The 24,539-nt window shown below is 47.8% G+C and overlaps 1 protein-coding gene across 2 annotated transcripts in view; it reads right to left on the bottom strand.

Moving 5' to 3' along the window:
* Positions 1-15,808, bottom strand: part of DMRT1 (doublesex and mab-3 related transcription factor 1) — a 112,530-nt gene extending 96,722 nt beyond the window's left edge. For both annotated transcript variants that reach the window (XM_039230847.1, XM_039230848.1), the window contains exons 1-2: positions 15,345-15,808; positions 11,356-11,539 (exon numbers count right to left, since the gene is read on the bottom strand). In XM_039230847.1, the coding sequence (XP_039086778.1) occupies positions 11,356-11,539; positions 15,345-15,689 (529 nt within the window). In that variant the 5' untranslated portion in view covers positions 15,690-15,808. The remainder of the gene's footprint in view (positions 1-11,355; positions 11,540-15,344) is intronic.
* Between the last annotated feature and the right edge of the window lie 8,731 nt (positions 15,809-24,539).

Below are 24,539 nucleotides of genomic sequence, written 5' to 3'. Positions count from 1 at the left end.
AACCAATGAGATGGTGGCGGGGGCCATGGGTCCCATAGGCATCCCTGCCACGCTCCCCCTCCCCCCCCCCCAGCACCACAGGGAACAGTGCGAGTCTGGGAGGAGGTGAGATCTCAATGGGCAGAGACACAGAATTTGGAGCTCCTACTGGGGGGTTAGCGGACACTCCCCTGTGCCCCTTTCTCTATAAACCTCAGTCCTTGGAGAAACATCAGTCCTCATTACCCCAGAGCTTTGGATTAGAGCAGCGTGCAAAACAGAGAGAGAAGTCCGCAATGAAGCAGAACTTTAGGGGCTGGGAGAAGAGGAGAAAGGGTGCGCACAGAGATAAAAGGGATCGTCTTATCCTGTGTGAGTCTACAGATGATTGCAAAGACCACGAAGCTTTGAAGAAAGCTGTGCCAGCAAAACAGGCTGTCCCGAGTCAAAAGTCAGCTAATGAGGGAGAGAACGGGGAGTTACCGCTCGGTGGGGACGGGCTTTGCGTCCGGGAAGATGAACAAAAGCTCCGGAGACGGACGGTGGGGAGGCTGCACAGCAGCGTGGATGTGCTTCAGGCCACAAAACCGCACGCTGACGAGAGTCAAAACGGTCCATTTTATGCTATGTGTGTTGAGACACGATAGAAAAATGTAAAGTTAGTGAAATAAAACAACAGAAGGGGCAGAAAGGCATCCACAAGACCCAAAGAACAGTGAGTGGTGAGGGGGTGGGCAATGGACAGAATCCTTGAAGCAGCAGTTAACTGGAGTCCATGGTTCAGGGACTCCGGGGCACAAGGCAGAGTGGGCAAGCCAAACAGATGACACAGGTGAGCTTTCGGATGCCGCGAGTTTCCCGTGACAGCAAGGGTGAGGCTGTGTCACACTATAATACCTACTGCTGTGACCAGCTATTGGCAGGAAGTTCTAAGACAGTCTGTGAACCATACCCTTCTCCCACTGGATTATGGAGGGCAGGGGTCCATGTTCACCAGCCCTCAGCTCTTCTCTTTTGTGTTCCACCAAAGCGAAATCCATAATAAAAATTATTCCTGACAAGTTTCTAAGGCAACAAAATTCTCTCCCTTGTTCTGAGGAAATGGTGGCCACCCAAGGTCTGAGGAGTTGCTTTAGCCAAAATACAGCAAAGAAAGCCCGTCGTCACCAGGTCCTCTGTGGTTTACCTCCTCAAACGCCATTCCTTTCACTAAAAACTGTATGTGATAAGGTAAGAGAGGAAACATTTTAAAAGACTGATTATTAACGTATTTCTAGTGAAAATAAAACGCAAACCTAGAGAATCCTCCATGATCTAAACTTCTGGTGATCAAGGAGACTCTTACTGGGTGTTATATCTATAACGTTTACCAGGATGAAGGCACCTTACCTTTTTATTTTAAAAAACTTGGGGCTCCTGGGTGGCTCAGTCGGTTACGACTTAGGTCATGATCTCATGGTTCATGGGTTCAAGCTCGACATGAGGCTCTGTGCTGACAGCTCAGAGCCTGAAGCCTGCTTCAGATTCTGTGCTTCTGTCTCTCTCTGCCCCTCCCACGTTCATTCTCTCCCCCTCTCTCCTTCTCTCTCTCTCCCTCCCTCCCTCCTTCCTTCAAAAATAAACGTTAAAAAAAAATTTAAAAACTTAAGTTTGGGGGCACCTGGGTGGTTCAGTCAGTTAAGCACCTGACTTGATTTCAACTCAAGTCATCATCTCATGGTTTGTGAGTTCGAGCCTCAGGTCAGGCTCTATGCTGACAGTACAGAGCCTGCTAGGGATCCTCTCTCCACCTCTCCCCCATGTGGACTCCTCTCTCTCTCTCTCAAAGTAAACACATAAACTTAAAAAAAATAATAGGCAGTAAAAGCCTTAAGTTTGAGTTTTCTGGAACCCTCATAACTTCCCTGTGAGAATGTAAAACAGTGCAGCCTCTTTGGAAAGCATTCTCAAAAGTTCCTCAAAAGGTTAAAAAAACATAGTGTTACCATATGACTCGGCAACTGGGACTACTTGGTATATGCCTAAGAAAATGAAATGCATGTTCATACAAAAATTGGTAGAAAAATGTTACAGAAGAATTACTCCTAATTGCCAAAAAGTGTAAGCAACCCAAATGTCCATTAGCTGATGAAAAACAATAGGATCTAGGCATATAATGGAGTATTAATTTAAAACATGAAGGGACACCTGAGTGGCCAGTCAGTTGAGCATCCAACTCTTGATTTCGGCTCAAGTCACGAACCCACAGTTGTGAGATCCAGCCCCACGCCAGGCTCCGTGCTGGGCATGGAGGCTGCTTGGGATTCTCTCTCCTCCCTCTGCCTGCCCTTCCCTTGCTTGCACTCTCTCTCCCTCCCCCCCTTAAAATAAATAAACTTAATTTTAAAAAAACCCAGAAATTAATGAGTGCTACAAAATGGGTAAACCTTTTTTGAGTAAGTGAAATAAGCCAGACACAAAAGGTCACATATGTGATTTCATCTATAGGAGGTGTCCAAGAACACAAAATGTCCAGGGTAGGCAAATCTGTGTGGACAGAAAACATATTAGTGGTTACCTGGGGCTGGTATGGGGAGTGGGGGGGGAGGGGGTAGTGACTGCTAATGGACAGAGTTTCATTTTAAGAGGAGACAAAAATATTCCACAATTACAGTCTGGTGATGGTTGCACAACTCTGTGAATTTACTACAAAAACAATGGGTTGTGCACTTTAAATACAGGAATTATGTAGTACATGAATTACACCTTTGAGTTGTTCTATTATGTTTGGAGTTTTAGCATTTCAAAAATTCAGATAAATTAAAAAAAAAACCCACAAAACAAAAATGCACATTGAATGACCACCAATGATCTTACTCCCTGACATCCGCAGAAGGATTCATGGCCACTAGTCTAATGCTTTAAACTTGTTGTTTGATTGTTTCATTGGTGGGAGGTGCAGAGAGAGAGGAAGAGAATCTCAAGCAGGTTCCACACTGTCAGCACAGAGCCTAAAGTGAGGCTCGATCCCACAAACCGGGAGATCGTGACCTGACCCGAAATCAAGAGATGGACGCTCAACCGACCGAGCCACCCAGGCGCCCACACTCATCTAGGGTTTTAAAACACAACTTCCAGGTAACTACCACCCCTCACTCTCACTCACCCGACAATGGTTTAACGACCACTTACTGTACAGCCAGGTACCACGCTGTGCTGTCACCTGGACACAGGGATGACCAAATTCCAGCCCCCGCCCTGAAGATCACATTTCCACAAAGGAGATAAAGATGTAAACCTGTCGAAACGTTTTCATGTTTTCTGAAAATGCTGTGACACAACTAATTTGTGGCTTTGGATTTGTCTTTTTTGTGGCTCTAGATGTTTTCTAGGATTTTTGAGCCAAAGTGAGACCAGAAGGCTACTTCCTGTGTACCTCGCTGGCTGTCACTGTTCTAGGGAAATACTATCTATAGAGAATTTCTATCAGCCCAATTAACTGCCACATCTCCCACGTAAGCGAAGACTGCCCTCGGAAGAAATAAAATGGGGTGAGATCCGATCTCAATGTTTATTTACGTTTCTGTTTACTTTTATATTTATTTAAATGTTTATTTTTGAGAGAAGCAGACAGAGAGAGCATGTACGTGGGAGGGGCAGAGAGAGAGAGGGAGACACAGAATCTGAAGCAGCTCCAGGCTCCGAGGTGTCAGCACAGAGCCTGATGCGGGGCTCGAACTCATGAACCAGGAGATCATGGCCTAAGTCAAAGTCGGATGCTTAACCAACTGAGCCACCCAGGCGCCCCTGAAATGTTACTTTAAATTTAAATAACTCCACACAGAGTTTTTACGTCAGTGAAACAACTCTGTGTGACACAATGATGGTGGGTACAGATGGTCATAGATGTGTCCAAACCCACAGAATGCAAAGCACCGAGACTGGATCCTCACGGAAACTGCAAAGCTCAGGTGGTGATGACATGTCTACGCAGGTTCAGCTGTACCACGTGTCCCGGTGGGGGATGTTGATGGTAGCAGAGGCCGTGCCTGTTTGGGGACAGGGGCCATATGGGAAATCTCTGTGCCTTCCTCGTCATGACGATACGAACCTATAACTGCTCTAAAGAAAAAGTTTTGGGGCGCGTGGTTGGCTTGGCCGGTTGAGCGTCCAACTTCGGCTCGGGTCATGATCTCGCAGTTCGTGGGTTGCAGCCCTGTGTCGGGCTCTGTGCTGACAGCTCAGAGCCCGGAGCCTGCCTCAGATTCTGTGTCTCCCTCTCTCTCGGCCCCTCCCCTGCTTACGCTCTGTCTCTCCAAAATAAACAAACATTAAAAATTTTTAAAAATAATAAAGAATAAAATTTATTAAAAAAATAATCTAAACTCAGCATCTCCCTTCGTTGCTTCATCAGCCTGGTAAAAGCTGTATGGACGCGGATTCCATTTTCAAACAGCCACATGTCACACTTGGAAAGCACGGAGCAGACGCGCAGTGAAACGTGCCTCCCTCGGCACGTGCTCTCTGTGAGTGTGCCCAAGTGAGAATCACTGTGAAGGAAGAGAAGCCAAGTGGGGGAGGGGGAGGTCCCACCATGATCAGACGCAGACCTGACCGACCCTCCCAACGGGAGAAAGGTGAGGGAAAGCGGGCGGCGGGCCACAGGAGCCCGGGCAGTAGGGGGGAGGCCAGAGACCGCAGGGGGTGGTCTGATGCGAGGGAGTGTGGCTGTGTGTGTGCAAGTGCAGGGTGCTCCAGAAGGGAGGGCCCCGAGGGCGATAACATTCAGGTCCCTACTTACAGAAGACACACATGCGTCAGACGATGTACAACGCGACCCTTCACTACAGCCGCGCCCAGAAAGGAGAGGCAAGAACCACACAGACCTCTGCGGGCTCCGACTGGGGCACCCGAGGTTGAAGGAAAAGCGGAATATAAAACAAAACTGGGGCACTCGGGTGGCTCAGTTGGTTAAGCGTCCTACTTTGGCTCAGGTCATGATCTCACATTCCATGGGTTCAAGCCCTGTGTTGGGCTCTGTGCTGACAGCTCAGAGCCTGGGGCCTGCTTCAGATTCTGTGTCTCCCTCTCTCTCGGCCCCTCCCTCACTTGCACTCTGTCTCTCTCTCTCTCTCAAAAATAAAAAATTAAGAGGGGCGCCTGGGTGGGTTAGTCGGTTATGCGTCCGTTATGCGTCCGACTTTTGCTTAGGTCATGATCTCACGGTTTGTGCGTTCGAGCCCCGCGTCGGGCTCTGGGCTGACAGCTAGCTCAGAGCCTGGAGACTGTTTCCAATTCTGTGTCTCCCTCCCTCTCTGGCCCTCCCCTGCTCACGCTGTCTCTCTCTCTCTCCTAGAAATAAATAAATTTAAAGAAAAAATTAAAAATTGAAAAAAAATAAGAACCATTAAAAAATTAAAATAGTAAACATAAAACAAAGAGGAATGTGAATTTCAAAGGGGAAGAAAGCCTATGTGAAACTTTTTAAAGTCAACAGGTAATTTTGAAAATTAAGATATATTTTATGCTAAAATTAAAAACAGAACACCACAGAGATAATGCTGAATAGTTGCTGTTTTTCATTGTTATTTATAATTAAAAAATCCCTTTTTTTTTTTTTTTGGTGCCGTTGCACCGGAAATGAACCTGCTAGCATAAGAAACAGCAATGAACAGAGTATTGCTTCAAAAGACTATTTCTTCCATGTTAATACCCACAATCATTGATGAAAATAACAGTAAGAAATCGTTCCCACCCATTATTCTAGAAACTTTGGTCATGTTTTGGTAGATTGTAGCCAATCCTCTGGTTAAGGACTGTAGAGACTTTCTTCTACAGTACGTTAGCCTATTCAGAGAAGTCTGTTCTCCAGTAAGTGAAAATAACAGCTTGGGGATAAACCCAGTTTCCTTCACAGCATCCTCAGAATTCAGCCAATAATGTGGGCAATAATTCTTGGGTGCTTTCCACTTGCACTTTGGCACTTTGGGGAACCAACAGCAGATAACTAAGAAATTTCAAGGATATGAAAATCTACTGAATTTCACTAGGCTATTGCCCTTTTAGACACTAACCGTTAGGTAGGGGAGGCACAAGAGGAGCTGCTTACCTCCGTGGGAGCCAGGTCAGTGGGGCAACTATTCCCTGACCACATCGGCATCCGTCACCCCTCACTAAATAATTTCAAGTTCCAGCCTTTCACATCTATATAACGGAATGCTAGCCCACTAAAAAATTCTAAGCAATGGGGCATCTGGGTGGCTCAGTTGGTAGAGCTTCTGACTTCAGCTCAGGTCACGATCTCACAGTTCATGAGTTCCAACCCCATATCAGGCTGTCAGCTGTCAGCACAGAGCCGAGAGCTTGGAGCCTTCTTCGGATCCCCCGTCCCTCTCTCTCTGCCCCTCCCCAATGCTCCCTCACACACCCGCTCTCTCTCAAAAATAAACGTTAAAAAAATTTCAGCTGTCTTAAGAAAAAAATAAAACTACACGCAAGTAGGAACGATGCGCTCCCATTAAGTTAAATACGTGAATAACAGATCTTTGAAAGCCACAGACACATAAAGCTGTACATCCAGCCAGTAGCTGGAATGCCAAACAGAAGGCGTTCGCAGGTTGGGGTTGGAAGGACAATCCCATTTCGCTGAATATGCCTTACGTACTGTTTCCCATTTACTGCATGAAGTGAAATGTTCTTTTAAATAAATCCCAATCTCTGCAAGTTAAATATAAACTCTCCTTATTTGTTAGCAGCAAACTATCTTAAGTTGGGCCCCACGTGCATCACGAACCTTGAAGGACACTCTTCAGTCAGCCTGTCTGTCTCTCTTGGTTCTCTCTCTCTCTCCCCCACCTCGCTTCCGTTCTTTTCCTCCCTCTCTTTATTTACGTAGTTTACTTCTACTGGCTTTTCTGTCTTTCTCTTGGCTCATAACCTAGCCCAGTCTGGCAATTATCAATCTCCTCTCAAGAGCCCTGGTGCAATTCCGGGGGCGCCGGGGTGGCTCAGTCGGTTAATTGTCCAAGTCTTGATATTGGCTCAGGTCGTGAGCTCACGGTTCCTGAGACTGACTGCAGCATGGAGTCTGCTTGGGATTCTCCCTCTCTCTCTCTCTCTCTCTTTCCCTCTGCCCCTCCTCCCACTCTGGGAGCAAGACCATGTACCTGGGGCCCTTGCTCGATGGAGGTGGGCTGGCGAGGACAGAGCCCCCCGTCCGTGGCGAAGCCTCGAGAGGGATTCCTCTGGATCACATGAGCACAGCACACCGCTGGCTTCCTCACTCCCCTCCCTCGGAGTGCTGATTTGAGACTCCAAAATACCTGCAAGGTCTACCGCTCCAGAGGCAAAGAAGGGAATGTGGCCACAGCCTCCTTTTTTTTTTTTTTAATGTTTTATTTATTTCTAGGAGAGAGAGAGACAGCGTGAGCAGGGGAGGGTCAGAGAGGGAGTTACAGACTCTGAAACAGGCTCCAGGCTCTGAGCTGGCAGTCAGCACAGAGCCCGACGCGGGGCTCGAACCCACGAACCGCGAGATCATGACCTAAGCGAAAGTCAGACGCTTAGCTGACTAAGCCACCCAGGCGCCCCTGTGGCCACATCCTCCTTGACCCTGAGCCTTCTTTCTTGCTCTCCTGCTGCTTCTATTTGTAACTTTCCCTGGCTGCCACTCTGAAATACTCTTTGAGAATGTCTTTGTCATGCTGAACTCCATCTGGCCTGAGATCCTTCTCTAAAGCTCCTATCTTGGGGTATATGATCCAGCTCTGACATCCCTTCCGGCAAGGTGGAGTGTCGGACTGCTGGCTAAACCAGGTTCACCTGTGATGCCCCAGAAACTGCCCAGCTCGGACGTTTATCCATTACCGGCCTCTGACTCTTCCTCCCCATGAACGTCGGTGGCCGCAGCCTTCTATGGCAACAGTGAATGGCAGGGACTTCTGCCCCCGACGTTCGTAACTTACCCAGTAGCCCTAAATCCCTTCTGAGGATCCACTTGACAAGGAACACACCAACCATTCCCCCAGTCTCTTCCCAGGCAGGGAAAATGGAAGATCCATGGGCTTTGGGACCTTACAGCCCTGGACAGAATCCCAGTTCAACCCAGCTTGATTCTGGGGCAGCTCACTTACCACTGCTTTCCTTCACCGTAAATGCGAAGAGTTCCTACCTCAGAAGATGTTTGTGAAAATGAGACGAGTTACTCCCCACTCCCCCTCGGTATTCTTCTGACACACCCCTTTCCCATTTCAGCCCTCCAGCGAAATTCACCAGCCCAGCCCCTGACCCAGCATTATTTGGTAATCAACCTTAATCACAGCGATAGTCTCAGAGTGTAAAGATCCAATTGCTGATAGATATAGTCAGTCCTGCCTAACAAAAGGGAAGTCTGGAAACCCTTTGTAAGCAGACACTATAAGCAACCAAGCCAAAGAAGGAAAACACAGTTCTCCTTGTGAACTACAGCGCCTAGAGCCTCAGCAATAGTCACAGTGAAAGGTACACAGTCACACCTACCTGCTGCACAGAGGCAAGGGCTCCATCTCTCACTGGCTTTCTTCACTGCCTACTTACCTCTACCTTCTTCATAATGGTCAGGACTCAGTCTTCAAAACCCTGAAAGATCTCCTCCCCCATTTTTGATAAGAGGAAACAAAAGGCCCAGAGAGCTTAAGTGACTTGTTCGAATTTGCACAGAGAGTAAGTGGCAGACAGATGAATGACCTCAGCCCAGCTGGTAACCAGACGGATTAACTCATGACAAGCTTAGTTAAGAGGAACCACAATGCAGGTCCGACTTCGGCTCAGGTCATGATCTCACGGTTCGTGGGTTCGAGCCCCGCGTCAGGCTCTGCGCGGACAGCCAGCTCAGAGCCTGGAGCCAGTTTCAGATTCTGTGTCTCGCTCTCTCTCTGCTCCTCCCCCGCTCATGATCTTGTTTCTCTCTGTCTCAAAAATAAATAAACATTTAAAAAAATTGAAAAAAAAAAGAGGAACCACACTGCAAGGCTGTATTTCAGGAAGCCTTAGATCTCTAAAGATCTTTGAATCTCAGCATATCTTTTTATTTATTTTATTTTTATTTTGTTTTACAAAGAGAACATGAGTTGGAGAGAGAGGCAGAGAGAGAATGAGACAGAATCTTAGGCAGCCTCCATGCTGAGTATGGAGCTGGAGGTGGGGCTCGATCCCACGACCCTGGATTATGACCTGAGCAGAAATCAAGAGTCGTTGCTTGAATGACTGAGCCACCCAGATGCCCCTTAGCATGTGTTTTCAGTATGTAATACAGTGTACTGAACAACACAGATTTGAGCTGCAAGGGTCCAGTGATACGTGGACTTTTTTTACGAATACAGCAGTACTTTTAATGGATTTTCTCCCCCTTATCACTTTCTTCATAACATTTCTTCTCTCTAGCTTACTTCATTATAAAAATACATTATATAATACAGAAAACATACAAAATACTTGTTAATCAGCTGTTTTATGTTATCGGTAAGGCTTCTACTCAACAGTAGCCTATTATTAGTTAAGGTTTTGGAAAACCAAAGGTTATACATGCATTTTTGACCATGCAAGGGGTTGGTACACCTGACCCCCGTGTTGTTAAGGGCCAACAGCATACATATTTACTTGTCAACAGGATTTCACAGGTCTTGGATTTCCTAGAACCCCTGCATCCTAGGCCAGTGCCATTAAGTGGAACTCGGTGAAAAATGGAAATATACACTTTCCGACAATTTAAATAATTAGCACCTGAGCTCTAAGTGCCTTCAGAGTACTTAGTGGTAAAACACACATGACGTAAAATCTCCCATCTTGACCATTTTTAAATGCACGCTTCAGTGACATTAAAGACCTCCACTGTTGCCACCATCCATCTCCAGAGCTCTCTGCATCTTGTGAACTACAGCTCTGCATCCACAGAGTACTGATTCTCCATTCCCTCCCTCCCCCCCCCACCCCCCGCCTCCGGCAACCACCAATCTATTTTCTGTCTCTACGATTTCCATTACTCTAAGTATGCAAGTAGAAAAATATGGTATCTGTCCTTTCATGACCGGCTTATTTCGCTTAGCATAACATCCTCAAGGTGATCCAGGCTGTAGCTTGTGGCAGAATTCCCTTCCTCTTGAGGCACCTGGGTGGCTCAGTTGGTTAGTTAAGTGCCTGATATCAGCTCAGGTCATGATCTCAGTTTGTGGGTTCAATCCCCATGTCAGGCTGACAGCTCAGAGCCTAGACCCTGCTTCAGATTCTGGGTTTCCCTCTCTGCCCCTCCCCTACTCACACTATGTCTCTCTCTCTCTCAAAAATGAACATTAAAAACAAAGTTTAGAATTCCCTTCCTCTTTAAGGGTGAATAATATTCCACTGTGCGTAGAAACCACATTTTTGTTTACCCGTTCATCTGTCTGTGGACACACGGATTGCTTCCACATTATGAAGGCTACTATGAGTGTGAGTGTGCAGGGACAGGGTCCCTAGGAGACCTGCTTTCAGTTCTTCTGGCTACAAACCAGAAGAGGTATTGCTGAGTCATATGATCGTTCTCTTCGCTAAGTTTGGAGGAAATGCCCTATTGTTTTCTGTCAGCTGCACCATTTTACATCTCCGCCAACAGTGCACAAAGGATCCAATTTCCCCCCATCCTCGCCGATACTGTTATCTTTTGGGGTTCTGGTTTTGTTTTGTTTTTTTTATAGCAGCCATCCTAATGGGTGCACAGTGGTATTTCACTGTAGTTCTGACTTGCATTTCCCTAATGATCGCTAACACGAATTGTGTACCTTCCTTGGTTTAACGTTTTCATCATATTTCATTGTACTTAGAATAAATGTAAATGGCCATACGTGGTGAGGGGCTCTAGACCATCATAATTCCTGAGGTAGTTTGGAGGCCAGGTTAGCACAATGAGCTCTGAAGGCAGTTGGATCAAGGCAGATACTTCCTAGCTCAATGGACTCAGCCGGTCACTTAACCTTCCTGCACCTCAGGACCTTTGCAGACACTTTCCCCAAATGGACTGCAGTCCTTGCGAGAGAAAGGGGACGTTCGGTTCTAGAACACAAGGCTCTTTAGCTGCCACCAAGAGAACCCCACAGAGGGTGGACGGAGATGGAACTGGGGCCAATCTCAGCCCTCTCTCAATGAGTCTGACTCTGTCCAGACTCAGACTTAGCTATTAACCAACAGGAAAGTGAAGCTACCGGACTTCCAGTTCTAGAATTCCTGGCCCTCTCCTCTGTGAGGCAGCCCAAAGCAGACCTGCAGAGGGAGACCCCTTATGTTCTAGATGTGACGCGTGGTGCAGGACAGTCCTGCCACCGTATGGGTAGACCGCGGCCCTTCTTCCGTCCTGGCCAGCGGTCCTGTGCGCCTCGGGCCCCTTACCTGATGCCACAGTGGTGGGGGTGCTGGCCGGCCCCGGCTGCGAGGGGCTGCTGCTCTCGGCCATCAGGCACGGGTTGCTGCCGTTATTCTCTCTCTTGACCAGCAGTTCTGCAGCGCTGGGCAGCGGGATGGGGTGGCTTATCCCCAGCTCCTCCTCCTGAGCCTGCTGCCTTCGCAGGGCCACCTGCAAGCACAGGACAACAGGTCAGCCCCCCTGCGCTCCCCCGCCACCCCGACAGCATGGCGTCGCCCGACCACCAGGCCCCAGTCCCTCCCCCCACCCCCATGCTGATTTAGGAGTTCCAAGATGGAGGCCCATGATTCTCTCAATCCTTGCGAAAGCCACCCCGGTACCTAGGACGTGCAGCCCAAGCGGAAGAAGGGTTAGGGCCCACAGTAGGTCACACACTGTCCCTTACACCCAGGAGTACGCAGAGCAGCAGGAAATCAGGCTGGCCACGGAGGATGGGGGAAAACCCAGAGAGACAGCCCGGCAGAGGAGTTCGAGCTGAAGAGAAGTCAGCTCTGGTAGATGAGGAAGGAAGGAGAGAGAGGGGATCACTCACTCCTTGGCCCCGCACGTTTGTAAAAGGCTGTACCGGGCATGGCCACCAGCAAGACACAGCGAGACTGGGTTCGCTCCCAAGGTACTCACTGCTTAAAAGCAGAAACAGGAGGGAACCGCGACTCACCACGAAATGGGACAAATGCCACAGGACAGGGACACATCAACCCCACAGCAGGACTCTAGCAGAGATGGCTTTGAGTGCAAGAATCAGCCAGAAGTGGTACCCGAACAGGGCCTTGACGGTCAGAATGAGTAACGCCCGGACTGAGAAGGAAGGGGTGGAACAGCATGGGAGGGGGAGGGGAGGCAGGGGCTGCTGAGGAAACCCCACAGGGGCCTGCTGTCTAGAACGAGGAGCCTGGCATGCAGAGCAGTAATGGGAAGAAGGGGCTGGAACACAGTGTTGAAGTCCCTGCGCAAGGGAAGGGAGAGGCCGCAGGCAGAAAGAGAGGCAGAGGCCAGGCGGGAAGGAAGGAGCTGGAAGGGAGGGTGTAATGGACCTAAACTACCTGAGAGACTCCTCACAGTCCCTCTTCAATTTCTCTGCTTTTAAATAACATTGTTAAAGGTTTGGGGGAAAAAAGTGTAAAGCAAATAAAAGTAAAGTGCTTTTGCATACTACATGTAACAAAAGAGACTTTCTGTTGAAACCAGACAATAGGTAATAGTGAAATGAGAAAGTAAAATAGCTCTACCTCGGAAGCCCAACTAGAAGCCAAACGTTGAAATCAAAATGGCAAACCAGAAACACAACTACGGCTTGCATGTTGTTTTAGTTAGGCTTGCATGTTGTTTTTAGTTAAATTGTAGTCCACATTTAGCAAGCTGATTAACTTGCAAACAATTTTACTCACAAGTGTCTTCAACTTACAAAAGAAAAATCCTTAAATAATCAATTAAGATAAACAACTAAGCTTAAGTCTTGGATTTTCTTTTTTTTTTTTATTTTTTTTTTTTTTTAATTTATTTCTGAGTGCGGCAGCATGAGCAAGGGAGGGTCAGAGAGAGAAGGAGACACAGAATCTGAAGTAGGCTCCAGGCTCTGAGCTGTCAGAACAGAGCCCAACTCGGGGCTCGAACCCACTAACCGTAAGATCATGACCTGAGCCGATGTCGGACACTTAACCAACTGAGCCACCCAGGTGCCCCAAGTCTTGGATTTTCTATTAATAACGAAGTTTAGAAACAGAATATGAAGGATTCGACCAAAACAGAGCAACAACAAAAAATACAAACAAATCTCTTAAGTATGTCCATGCATGCGGATACCCCAATTTACACAAATCCCACACATGCACAAAAGGCACAGGGTATTTATTATATGCCATAAACTAAGGACACTTTTATGAAGACCACTCAAAGACTTTATTTATTTTTTAAAGATATTTATTTTGAGAGGGAGGAAGGGAGAGAGAAGGTGAGCAGGGGAGAGTCCGAGAGAAGACCTCGCAAAGATTTTAAAGAAATGTTATTTAATCTCGGAAGGTGGGGCAACTGATTAAAACACTATCATTTTGAGGGTCATATTTAAGTTTAACTTCACACATTCAGAATGAAAAGAATGGCTGGTACGGGGAATTTTAAAGGACTTCACCTAGCACAGCGCAAGCTTTCTGGTGTGGAAAATGCTCAAGTTTCATATTATAGAAGTAATCCTAAATCCCTTTCGTTTTTAGCATAGCAAACAGCCTTTTCCCAAGCTGGTGCCCCATTAGTTTATCCAAAATGAATGGCCCTACTTCAATACAAATGTTTAATTACATTTTGAGGACCATTCTCTCATACATACTTTCCACAATAAATATTTAAGCTGACAACTAAACGTTCAGAATATTTTTCTACCTACAAATGTAACTTCCATGTCCCTAAATCTTTCTCAGTAAGCTCACTGGGATGCATTTTAACCCTACATCACTGTTCTCTCTTCACCCACTACAGATTAAGCCAAAAATCCATAAAGAAAATAACCTGCACGTCCACTTGCAACCTGTCAAGCCAACACACAACCAGTTTAAGACACGTTTTCAAAAATCAGATGTATATAAAAAGCACAATCTTGTTCAACCGTTCCTAGAGGAATTCTTTTCCACGGACGATATCTACACGTTCCCAGTCAAAAGTAGCGCACCGTTAGTAAACATTTCTTTTGTATCTTTTCATCTTAAATAAACTCTCTTAAAAGGGATGAAACAAGTTTTAGCTGGAAAGAATGTATACTATTTTCCCCTAAAACCCTTTTCAGGATATCAAGGGCCCTAACTATTTCCGCTTAAGACGCTAAATTAAGGTCCTGCTTGGGATGCTTTCAAAAAAGAAAAAGAACTACAGATCTACCCCCGGAGCCCTTGCCATTTTCTCCCCGGCGCAGACTTTTTTTTTTTTTTGGGATATGAGACTTTTCAAAAATCCTTAAAGGAACTTGGACCTGACTCGGCCAGGTCGAGACGCCAAAATTTGAAACGCTAATAAAATTTCCGCGGCTCAAAATGGCTGATGCGCGTGGCGCGGACCGGCGGGCGGCGAGCTCGGGGAGCGCGCCTGGAGGTGCCCGGGGACCACGCGCGCGGCGGCGACTGTTCCAGAAGGATCTGGCCACCCGCGCGGGACTCGTTAGAGTGGCGGCCGCTAGGGCCTCCGCGCTGCCCCCGGGCCCCCCCCCGCTGCCGCCCTCCACCACCCTCCCCAACGGGAGCTCGGGGGCGGGGGTCCCGGGGCTTCCCAACTCTCCGCTCCCCGCGCAGCGAGGTCGGGGATCGGCGGGACCGCCGGCGGCGCGGACCTGCAACTCTCTCCGCGCCGAAAGCAGGTCAGAAAGCGGGATCAGAGATCTTGGGAATGCTGGAGACCCCTGAAGGGGCGAACCCCGCACCTCTGTGCTCCAAGAAGAACTATCAGAGATCCTAGGAATTCTGAGGACCCTCAAAGGCGCGAAAGGCGCAACGGCTGGAGGACGCGGTCGGGGATCCAGGGACTCCCGGTCAGAGCGAGCCCTGAAACCTACTGCTCGGAAAGCAGGATCAGCCTTCCTGGGGACCCTCCGAGCGGCGAAACCCTCAACTCTCTGCTAGAGGGCAGGGTCGGGGATCCGGGGGCTCGGAAAAGAGCGAACCCTGCAACTCTCTGCTCTGTAAAAGGGTCCAGAGATCCTGGGGAACCCCAAAGGGGGCGAACCCTGCAGCTGTACCATAGGGCGAGATCAGGGATCCCGGGGCTTCGGGGCCAAGCAAAGCCGGCACCCCCCCCCACCCCCGGCTCCGCGGGTCGGATCAGAGACCACTCCCGGCCCTCCCAGGGTGGCGTGGGGTGGCGCGTCGCGCAGCCGGGAGACCTGGGCTCCGCGGCCGTCGGCGAGCCCCACGGCCTCCCTCCAGAACCCCGGGACCACGTGGCGCCCGCTTCGCTCCCGGCCGCCCGCACTCACCTGCGCGGCCATCACGCGCTGTCTCTCCGCGATCAAGTTGCACTTCTTGCACTGGCATTCCCGCCACATGCAGAAGCGCTTGTGACCCTTCAGCGGCGACGCGTAGCCGTGGTTCCTGCATCGCGCGCACTTGGGCAGCCGCGGGGACTTCTTGCTCCCGGAGCCCGTGCCCGACGCCCCGGAGCCGGAGCCCGAGCCCGAGCCGCCGCTGCCCCCGGCGCCCGCGCCACCGCCGCTAGGGACCATCGGCCCTGCCGCTTTGCCGAAGCCCCCCGCCTTGCCCTGCGGGGGTGCCCCGGCCTCCGACGGTGCGGAGGGCTTGCTGAATCCGTCGTCGTTGGGCATGGTGCCCCACGGAGAAGTGCTAGGGCCCCCCGGACTCCTCTCTGGTCTGGAGACGGCTGCGAGGGAAGAGCCCCGCCGACGGCAAGGCTCGGGAGCGGAAGGCGCACAAGGCGTGTGCGCCGCAGCCGGAGGTGCAGCGCGAGTGGCGAGGTCCGGCCACACCACGCTCTGCACGGCGGGAGTGGGGAGGGGGGAGGTGGTGCCTTTTTTTTTTTTTTTTTTTTTGGCGCGCGCGCAGGGCGCAGAACTTTTGGATACTTTGCAGAACGTTCCCGGGACTGCCTGGGCGGGAGAGGGCGAGAGGGAACGCAGCCACGCCCACCGTCCCCCCACTCTGGCCGTAGCGTTGCTGCCGCGAGCTAGCTTGCACTGGCTGCAAACCCCGAGGGCACCGCTGCAGGGTGGCTGCGAGTGCGGCGGGAGGTGCAGAGCCGCGGGGACGGGGCGACCTCTGTACTCGCGCAGGTGCGGAGGCCCGGCTGCCCGAGCGCGCTGCACGCAGCAGGCTGAGCTCCCCAGCGCAGCGCAGGCGGATTTGTGCCTCCCCGCCCTGCAAGCTGCCTGGGGGAGGTGCAGCCCACCCGGCGGGGTTCTCTCGCTCCCTTCCCCCATTCTCCAAGTTAGTTGAGTAGGGCAGAGGTTGGCAGAAGCTAACTCGAAAGCGGGCTTCTCTCGTTTCTCATACCTCATACTTCAAAGAACGAAGTATGAGATTGAAGGCCTGAGAAAAGAGAAGTCTCTTCACGTGATCAGCAAATGAGACCCTCACTGCGTGGGGCTTGATCACACCAAAAATTGGGCCTTTCTGTTCTCCACTGATCCCTCCCACACTTGTGTTCCTACATTCACAGGATTTCCACCTGCTGCCTCCAGATAACTTTCAAATCTATACTTCAGCTCTTGTCGCTTCTCACATGGGGGGGGGGGCATACAGCTTCTTGCCTTGGGGCAGCTTCACATAGGATCTGCAGGCACGCGAAATTCAGCCTTTAAAAAACCTCGATGGGGATGGGGGCGGGGTGGGCTTAACAGATGTAGACGTTTCTCGAAAGAGATCCCACACTTAGGATCTGTGCATGCGCTGTAATGATCCCTCTGAAAACCGTCATCTTGCAGCCTTCTCCCCACCCCCACCCACCCTCTCTGTTCACAGGTCCAGCAAATCCCTTCCCCAGATCCGCTGATCATTTCTTCCTACGAGTCCGTGGAACACCAGCCCTTACCTTGTCTGGATCTGCGGTAGCTTCCAGAGGGTCTCCCTGCTTCTTAGCCTTCCAGCAAATTCCATACAAACAGCAGCTGGCCCCTGCAGTGGCTTGGTATTGTTTGCCTTGTGAAAACCAGAAGTTAAAAACCCAAGGCTGTGTCTGAAAGGACTTTGAATGGTCTCCCTTTCTCAGCCTCATAGAGTTTCCACCCAGCATGGAAGACTGCACCTACCTGTTCCCTCGGTGACACCTCCCCAACCCCACAACAGCGTTGTCCAGCCAGGGGGCCACCCTCACATCGCCTTCCCCCATTCCCCTTGCTTTGCCCCAGTGTTAGTTCTCAGGTTCCAAACTTGGGGCCCCATGGCGGAGGGGGGGGTAGCCTTGCAAATGATGGAACTCACCCTACTTGGCTTCTCAGTGAGATGGTTATCTGGTTCCCCCCTTTTAGCAAATGAGCATTTTTCACAGTGAGCTCTGAAATCCTCCAACCTGCTTTTCCCATTCTTCTTCTGAACCCCCCCCCCCCCACGCAAACACACAGGAGGCTTTTTCCTCAGCCTGCATTTTCTCCATTAGGGTTCTCTGGCTGAAAATTACTTCCTAAAGAAGCTTCTAGCTTTACACAATACCTCCTACCCTACCCACTGAGTCGGTGAAGCCCTACTCGGGACAGAGGCCAGGATATGGCCATTCATCTCATTCTGGGACCTGTTACATGATCGCCACCAGTTTGTGGAGGAACGCTCCTGAATCGGGCCATTAAAACACACATGCCAATTGCTGTTACGTACCATTTGCTTATCTTTTTCCATATATTTATAATTTAATGCATTAGCTAGAACAGAATCATTCCCAAAGTCCAATCCATTTTTAGAGAATGGAGTAAATGCTGGAAGGAGTAGCTGTCAAATCCCATATTACAGAAATACCCATGTTTCTTATGAGCATCGCATTCCTAGATCTGTGGTGGAGAGATCTAAGGCTGCTGAAAATTTGGGGCTAGGAATCTGTGTGACCACAATACTAACACATAAAATGTGATGAAGCTAATGGCCTAATAAAGTTTTTATTCACAAACTACAGAGGAGGTGCTAGGCACAAGATGACCCAAAAGGGAAAAGTTGGGAACTCCCAAGGATAAGCCGAGTGTTTCTGGATATTCCGCACAGTCTGGTCCTTTTCTCTCCTTTCTTCCCTCCCCTCTTTCCAGAAACCAGAGCTATGAAGGATGATGATGCAGATCTGTATGCACTGAGGTAGAAACACGGCCAAGACACTGATGAGGAGTTGGGGTGGGGAAGTCTGTTCTAAACTGTGGCAGGGTCAGGCAAAGATGCCTTAGACATGACACCAAATCACAAGTGATAAAAGCAAAAAAAAAAAAAAAAAAAAATGCTAAGCTGACTTGATCAAAATTCAAAATCTTTGTGCCTCTAAAGACAGCACTAAGAAACCGAAAGCCACAGACTGGGGGAATACTTGGAAATCACATCTAATAAAGGGCTTGTATCTAGAACATATAAAGAACTCCTGAGACTCAATAATAAAGAGACACCCAATTGAAGATGGGCAACATTGTGAATGGGCATTTCACCAGAGAAAATATTCGAATGGCCAGTAAGCACATGGAAAACTGCTTGGTATTGTTAATCAGTAGTGAAATGCAAATCGAAACAGTGAGGTATCACTTCACACCCGCTGGGATGGCTATGATCAAAAACATGGACAGTAGCAAGTACTGGCTAGGATGTGGGGAAACTAGCATTCTGATATATTGCTGGTGGGAATGTAAAATGGCATAACCATTTTGGAAAACTTTACCATATGACCAAATAATTTCACTCCTAGATATCTACCGCAGAGACATGAAAACGTAAATCCACACAAACACTTGGACATGAATATCCACAGCAACATTACTCATCTGAAATAATCCACGCTCCCCACATGAATGATTCCTCACAATCAACACACGAATGAACAAAATATGGAATATGCATACAATGGAATATTACCCAGTCATCAAAAGGGATGAGGTAGTGAAACATTCTAAAGCAAGAAGGAACCTTGAAAACATGCTAAGGACAAGACGCCAGATTCAAAATACCACAAAGCGTATGTTCCCATTTATATCAAACATCCAGAAGAGGCAAATCAATATAGAGAAGATAGACTAGCATTCACCAGGAGCTGGGGTGGGGCTGAAAAGGAAGTACAAATGGGTATAAGGGGTCTTTGGGGGGTAATGCAATGGTCTAAAATTGCACTGTGGTCGGGGCGCCTAGGTGGCTCAGTCGGTTAAGAGTCCAACTTCGGCTCAAGTCATGATCTCACGGTTCATAGGTTCAAGCCCCCCATTGGGCTCTGTGCTGACAGCTCAGAGCCTGGAGCCTACTTCCTGTTCTGTGTCTCCCTCTCTCTCTGCCCCTCCCCCACTTGTACTCTGTCTCGCTCTCAAAAATAAATAAACCGTGTTAAAAAAATAGTATTGTGGTAATGGTTGCAAAGCTCTGCAAATTTACTAAAATTATCAGTATGACTAAAACAAGAGAATTTTATGGTATACAAATTAGACTTCAGTGAAGCTGTTTATAATTTTGAGCTGAAATGCAACATACAAAAAACACCATGATATGCAATGTGGTTACATTTCTGAAATAGGAACTAATGTGGATTTATATCTGCTTAATAGGCTATTTATTTCTCCCTGGGTTACAGGATTATGGGGGATAATCTTATAATTTGTCTTATTTTTATTTTATATTTTTGCAAAGTCAATTCAGATTCTGGAACCCTCCATCCTGTCTCTTGTCCGTGGCTGGATGGTAAGAGCTGATACGCAGGTTTGGGCTGAGCTGGCATGGCCCCAGCCCCGTGGTCAACCCCAGTTTGCCAGCAGTCTTAGCATTAGAATTCAGAAACTAGGGGCGCCTGGATGGCTTAGTTGGTTAGGCGTCCGACTTCAGCTCAGGTCATGATCACATGGTTTGTGAGTCCCAGCCCTGCAATGAGCTCTGTGCTGACAACTGGTCACTGGAGCCTAGAGCCTGTTTCAGACTCTGTGTCCTTTCTAGCTATTATAGCTCAGTGGTACATACACATTACTACCTGATTTTTATAAGTGCTTAGGAGGCATTACTTTCACTTATTTTATTAGCGAGGCAGTACAGCATAATTAAATGCCTAGCTTTGAATACCAGCTTTGTGACCTTAGACAAGTTTCTTAACCTCTCTGTGTCTTAGTCTGTTTATCTATAATAGGAGGATTATAGGATAATAACAATCATATCTGCCTCAAAGGATTGTTAGAAAGACTAAATTAGTTAATACTCATTAAGTGCTTAGGGAAGTATCTGGTACTCAGTAATAAGTTGCTGTTGTTTATTATTATTATTATTATTTTTCCATATTGGAAAGAAAAACAGAGTAGGGAGAAAGCAGGGTACATATACATATAACCTTCCACATGTTAGTATAATTTAGCAGGGGGAGCTGTATTAGAAAGCACCAATGATAAATTTCTTCTACTTTGCATTTTATCCATGGGAAGCAGTCTCTGCACGAGGTCTTGGTACAATAGATCAGAGGGAAATTCTCCGTGGTGCTTCTAACCATACACATGAAGCTAGATACTATATGAGTCAAAATATTCAGCTCAAGGGTCAAGTGTGGAGCCCTGAGTCCACTGGCCTGAACTAAGGCCTTGGCGTGCCACTGTGTGTGGGCAATGACCCAGAGACTGGTATGAGCAGTAAGAGTCTAGGGAGGAGTGAGAGCGAGAGGGTCTGAGGCGCGGCAGGCAGGGGGACCCGCGTGAGACACCACTGCCCCGTGGCCTGCAGTCACGCAGGATCTGAGCAGGCATAAGGGAGAAAACAGGACCTTCGAGGTCGTGGGAACAACGACGGAAGGCTGGACACGGGGAGTGAGCCTGTGGGTTGGGGGAGAGGGCACAGGCATGCCAGTCTGGAACAGAGGAGTCAAGCTGGAGCCCAGCAGGAGATAAGGTTGGAAAGATAGCATGGCACCTTGCCTTCCAGGGAGGAATTTGGCTTCTATCCTATAGGCAAACGGACAATGATGAAGGTTTTTGTCCTTGAGGTGTTTGGGGAATAAAAGTGGCCGGTCTGCTAATTACTGTGTGATTTGAACAAACCACTTCATGTCTCTGAGCCTCCCTTTCTTCATCTGGAAATTGGAGAGGACCTGAGAATTGTAATGATGCAGCGACTACCATATGTAAAGGGCTTAGGGTGGTGCGTGCGAAAGAATAAGCACGTTCTGGGTGTGAGCAGATGTTTCAGAATTTGAAGCACAGACGGAAAGGGAGGGGAACGAGAAGGCAGGTTTTAGGATCTGGACAGGTTGCTAATTCTTCCGAGTAAACTGTCCCTAACAAGGTCAGTAATTAGGAGCCCGGCTGGAACTTGGAAATGAGTGATGTAATCTCTGAGTAGCTAACATCTGTCACGGAGTACTCTGTCCCCACCTTATCTGAGCATCTGGGACGGGTCTCCAAGGAAGACAGACACAGGGAGGCAGCACAGGGGGGAGCCGATGGGAGGGAGGGGAGAACCCAGGGGAAGTGGGGCTCTGAGTCAGCGCCTAGGCTGATGGCCAGCAGGAGACCCAGCGCATCCCTGTTTTCTAAGACTGAGCAAGGATTGATTTTCCCAAGTAATGCCCCGTGCTCACCAACAAAGATTAAATCCTGTTCTAGTCCTTCCCCTTTGTGTAAGCAAAGAATATAAATATTTTATAATTTTCCCCCAGGAAAAATTATTAAAATGTAAATGTTATGACATTTAAAGGGAAAGCTTGGGGCACCTGGGTGGCTTAGGAGGCTGAACAAACGGATGCTTGAACTTGGCTCCGGTCATTATCCCAGGGTCACAGGATGGAGCTTCAAGCTGGGCTCTGGGCTGAATGTGGAGCCTGCTCGAGATTCAGTCTCTCTCTCTCTCTTTCTCTCTCTCCCCCATCCTGCTCTGCCTCTCCTCCCACCTCTCTCTCTCAAATTTAAAAAAAAAAATCTTTAAAAAATAAATAAAGGGAAAGCTTAAGTTATCTGGGGAAAAAAAGTCAAATGAAGTGATCAAGAAAAATATACTCATCATCCAGAGAAATTAAAAAATGTATTTTGAAGGGGCGCCTGGGTGGCTTAGTCGGTTGAGCGTCCGACTTTCGCTCAGGTCATGATCTCGCGGTTCATGGGTTCGAGCCCCGCGTCGGGCTCTGTGCTGACTGCCAGCTCAGAGCCTGGAGCCTGTTTCAGTCTGTGACTCCCTCTCTCTCTCTGACCCTCCCCTGCTCACGCTCTCTCTCTCTCTCCTAGAAATAAAAAAAATTTAAAAAAATGTATTTTGAAGATAAGTGCAGATGATTTTTCAGTCTTAACTGCTGTTCTGAAATTGTCAGCAGCATCCTGACTCTTCTATCAAGCTAAAGAAAAAGAAATGGCTTGCCATTTTAAGTTTTTCTTGTAGGATCAACTGCTTAAAATGTCAGGAAGAAATTTGTTAAAAAGATTTATTTTGCGTGGGGATTAAAGAGTACATGAACCATGATGAGCCCCGAGCAATGTATAGAATTGTTCAATCACTAAATTCTACACTTGAAACTAATATTACACTGTCTGTTACCTAACTAGAATTTAAAATAAAAACTTTTTTAAAAACTTAATAAAAATAGAATAAAATATTAGGTCCAAAAAATTTATTTTATAAAATTTATTTTGGTGGGGAAAGAAAACAGCATACCAGGGTGCCTGGGTGGGTCACTCAGTTAGTTGTCCAACTTGTGATTTCAGCTGAGGTCATGATCTCATAGTTTGTGGGTTCCAGCCCCAATGTGGGCTCTGTGCTGACAGCATGGAGTCTGCTTGGGATTCTCTCTTTCTCTCTCCCCCCCCGCCGACCCCAGCTTATCCTTTCTCCCTCTTTCTCTCTCTCTCAAAATGAAAAAATAAAAAATTTGATTTTTTTCCCAACGTTTGTTTGTTTGTTTGTTTTTGAGAGAGAGACACAGCATGAGCAGGGGAGGGGCAGAGAGAGGGGGAGACACAGAATCTGAAGCAGGCTCCAGGCTCCCAGCTGACAGCACAGGGCCTGATGTGGGGCTCAAACTCACTAACTGTGAGATCATGACCTGAGCCAATCATGACCTTGATGTTTAACCGACTGAGCCAGCCAGGTGCCCCTAAAAATAAAAAAAAAAATTAAAAACAAAGGTGTCTAGGGGTGGCTCAGCTGGTTAAGTGTCCAATTTGGGCATAGCTCCTGATCTCACGGTTCATGGGTTCAAGCCCTGCGTCAGACTCTGAGCTGACAGTTCAGAGCCTGAGCCTGCTTCATCGCAGATTCTGTGTCTCCCTCTCTCACTGTCCCTCCCCTGCTTGTGCTCTCTCTCTTTTTCTCAATAATAAATAAATATTAACAAAAAGGTGTCTAATTAAAAATTTTTTTAATGTATTTTGAGAGAGAAAGCACGCACACACGTACAAGTGGGAGAGGGACGGAGGGAGAGGCGAGAGAGAATCCCAAGCAGGCTCCACATTATCAGCACAGAACTTGACTCGGGGCTCAAACCCACAAACCATGAGATCATTACCTGAGCTGAAATCAAGAGTCGGACACTTAACCAACTGATCCACTTTGGCGCCCCTACTTTTTAATTTTAATAATCCCCCTGAAGTTACTGTCTATTTTTTTAAGTCCTTTCTTATACAGCTAATGCTCTGGTAAATTGAGGCTCTTGAAAGGTTTTTCCTGTGCCTTCTGCTATAACAGATTTAAAAGACCAGAGGAAACCGTAAACACAAACCCTGAAATAACTTTCCAGTTAAGAGTTTCAAATGAATTGGAAGTTAAAATGTATATCAACAAAGGTGTTCAGCTACATCTCCCATTGGGCTCAACAGCCACTATCTTGCTGACTTCTCAGTTTGCTAACAAAATAAAAAGAAGACCGATGGCTAGATTCACAGTGCCAATGCCGTCAAGACAAAGAACAATGTACGTATGCTTGGATTTTTACCATACGCCGTTAACATGAGGCAGAAGGGTGAGAATAGTAAAATGAATATTTTGTGGCTGATTCAAAGTTTAAAAATGGAAACCTTTCATGGACACATAGATCAGTTATTATGTGTGTCAGCAAACTTTTTTTTCCCCCAAAGAAGGCCTTGTCACTTTTCTGCTTTCCTGGCAAATGGAAGAAAACTACACTAAATTTCAGAAATCTGTTATGAAAACAAAAATGCGTCTAATTCCAGAAGAAGGAATCTTCTACTCTAGAATCTTTTGGCCAAGAAGTTAGACATGAGGATGACTATGGTATTGGGTGCCAATAATTTGACTGAGACTCCTCATTGCAATTGTTGGGACAAATTATTTAAAAATGACCGGTAAGTATAAAATGTCAAATAATAATAATAATAATGATCCATTTCTTTTTTTTTTTTAATTTTTTTAAATGTTTTATTTCTAGGAGAGAGAGAGAGAGAGAGAGACAGCGTGAGCAGGGGAGGGTCAGAGAGAGAGGGAGTCACAGACTGAAACAGGCTCCAGGCTCTGAGCTGGCAGTCAGCACAGAACCCGACGCGGGGCTCGAACCCATGAATCGCGAGATCATGACCTAA

Source organism: Hyaena hyaena, unplaced genomic scaffold (genome assembly GCF_003009895.1).
Source record: "Hyaena hyaena isolate Hyena2069 unplaced genomic scaffold, ASM300989v1 scaffold_51, whole genome shotgun sequence".
Classification (NCBI taxonomy): domain Eukaryota; kingdom Metazoa; phylum Chordata; class Mammalia; order Carnivora; family Hyaenidae; genus Hyaena; species Hyaena hyaena.
This window is presented reverse-complemented; position numbering and strand designations above follow the sequence as displayed.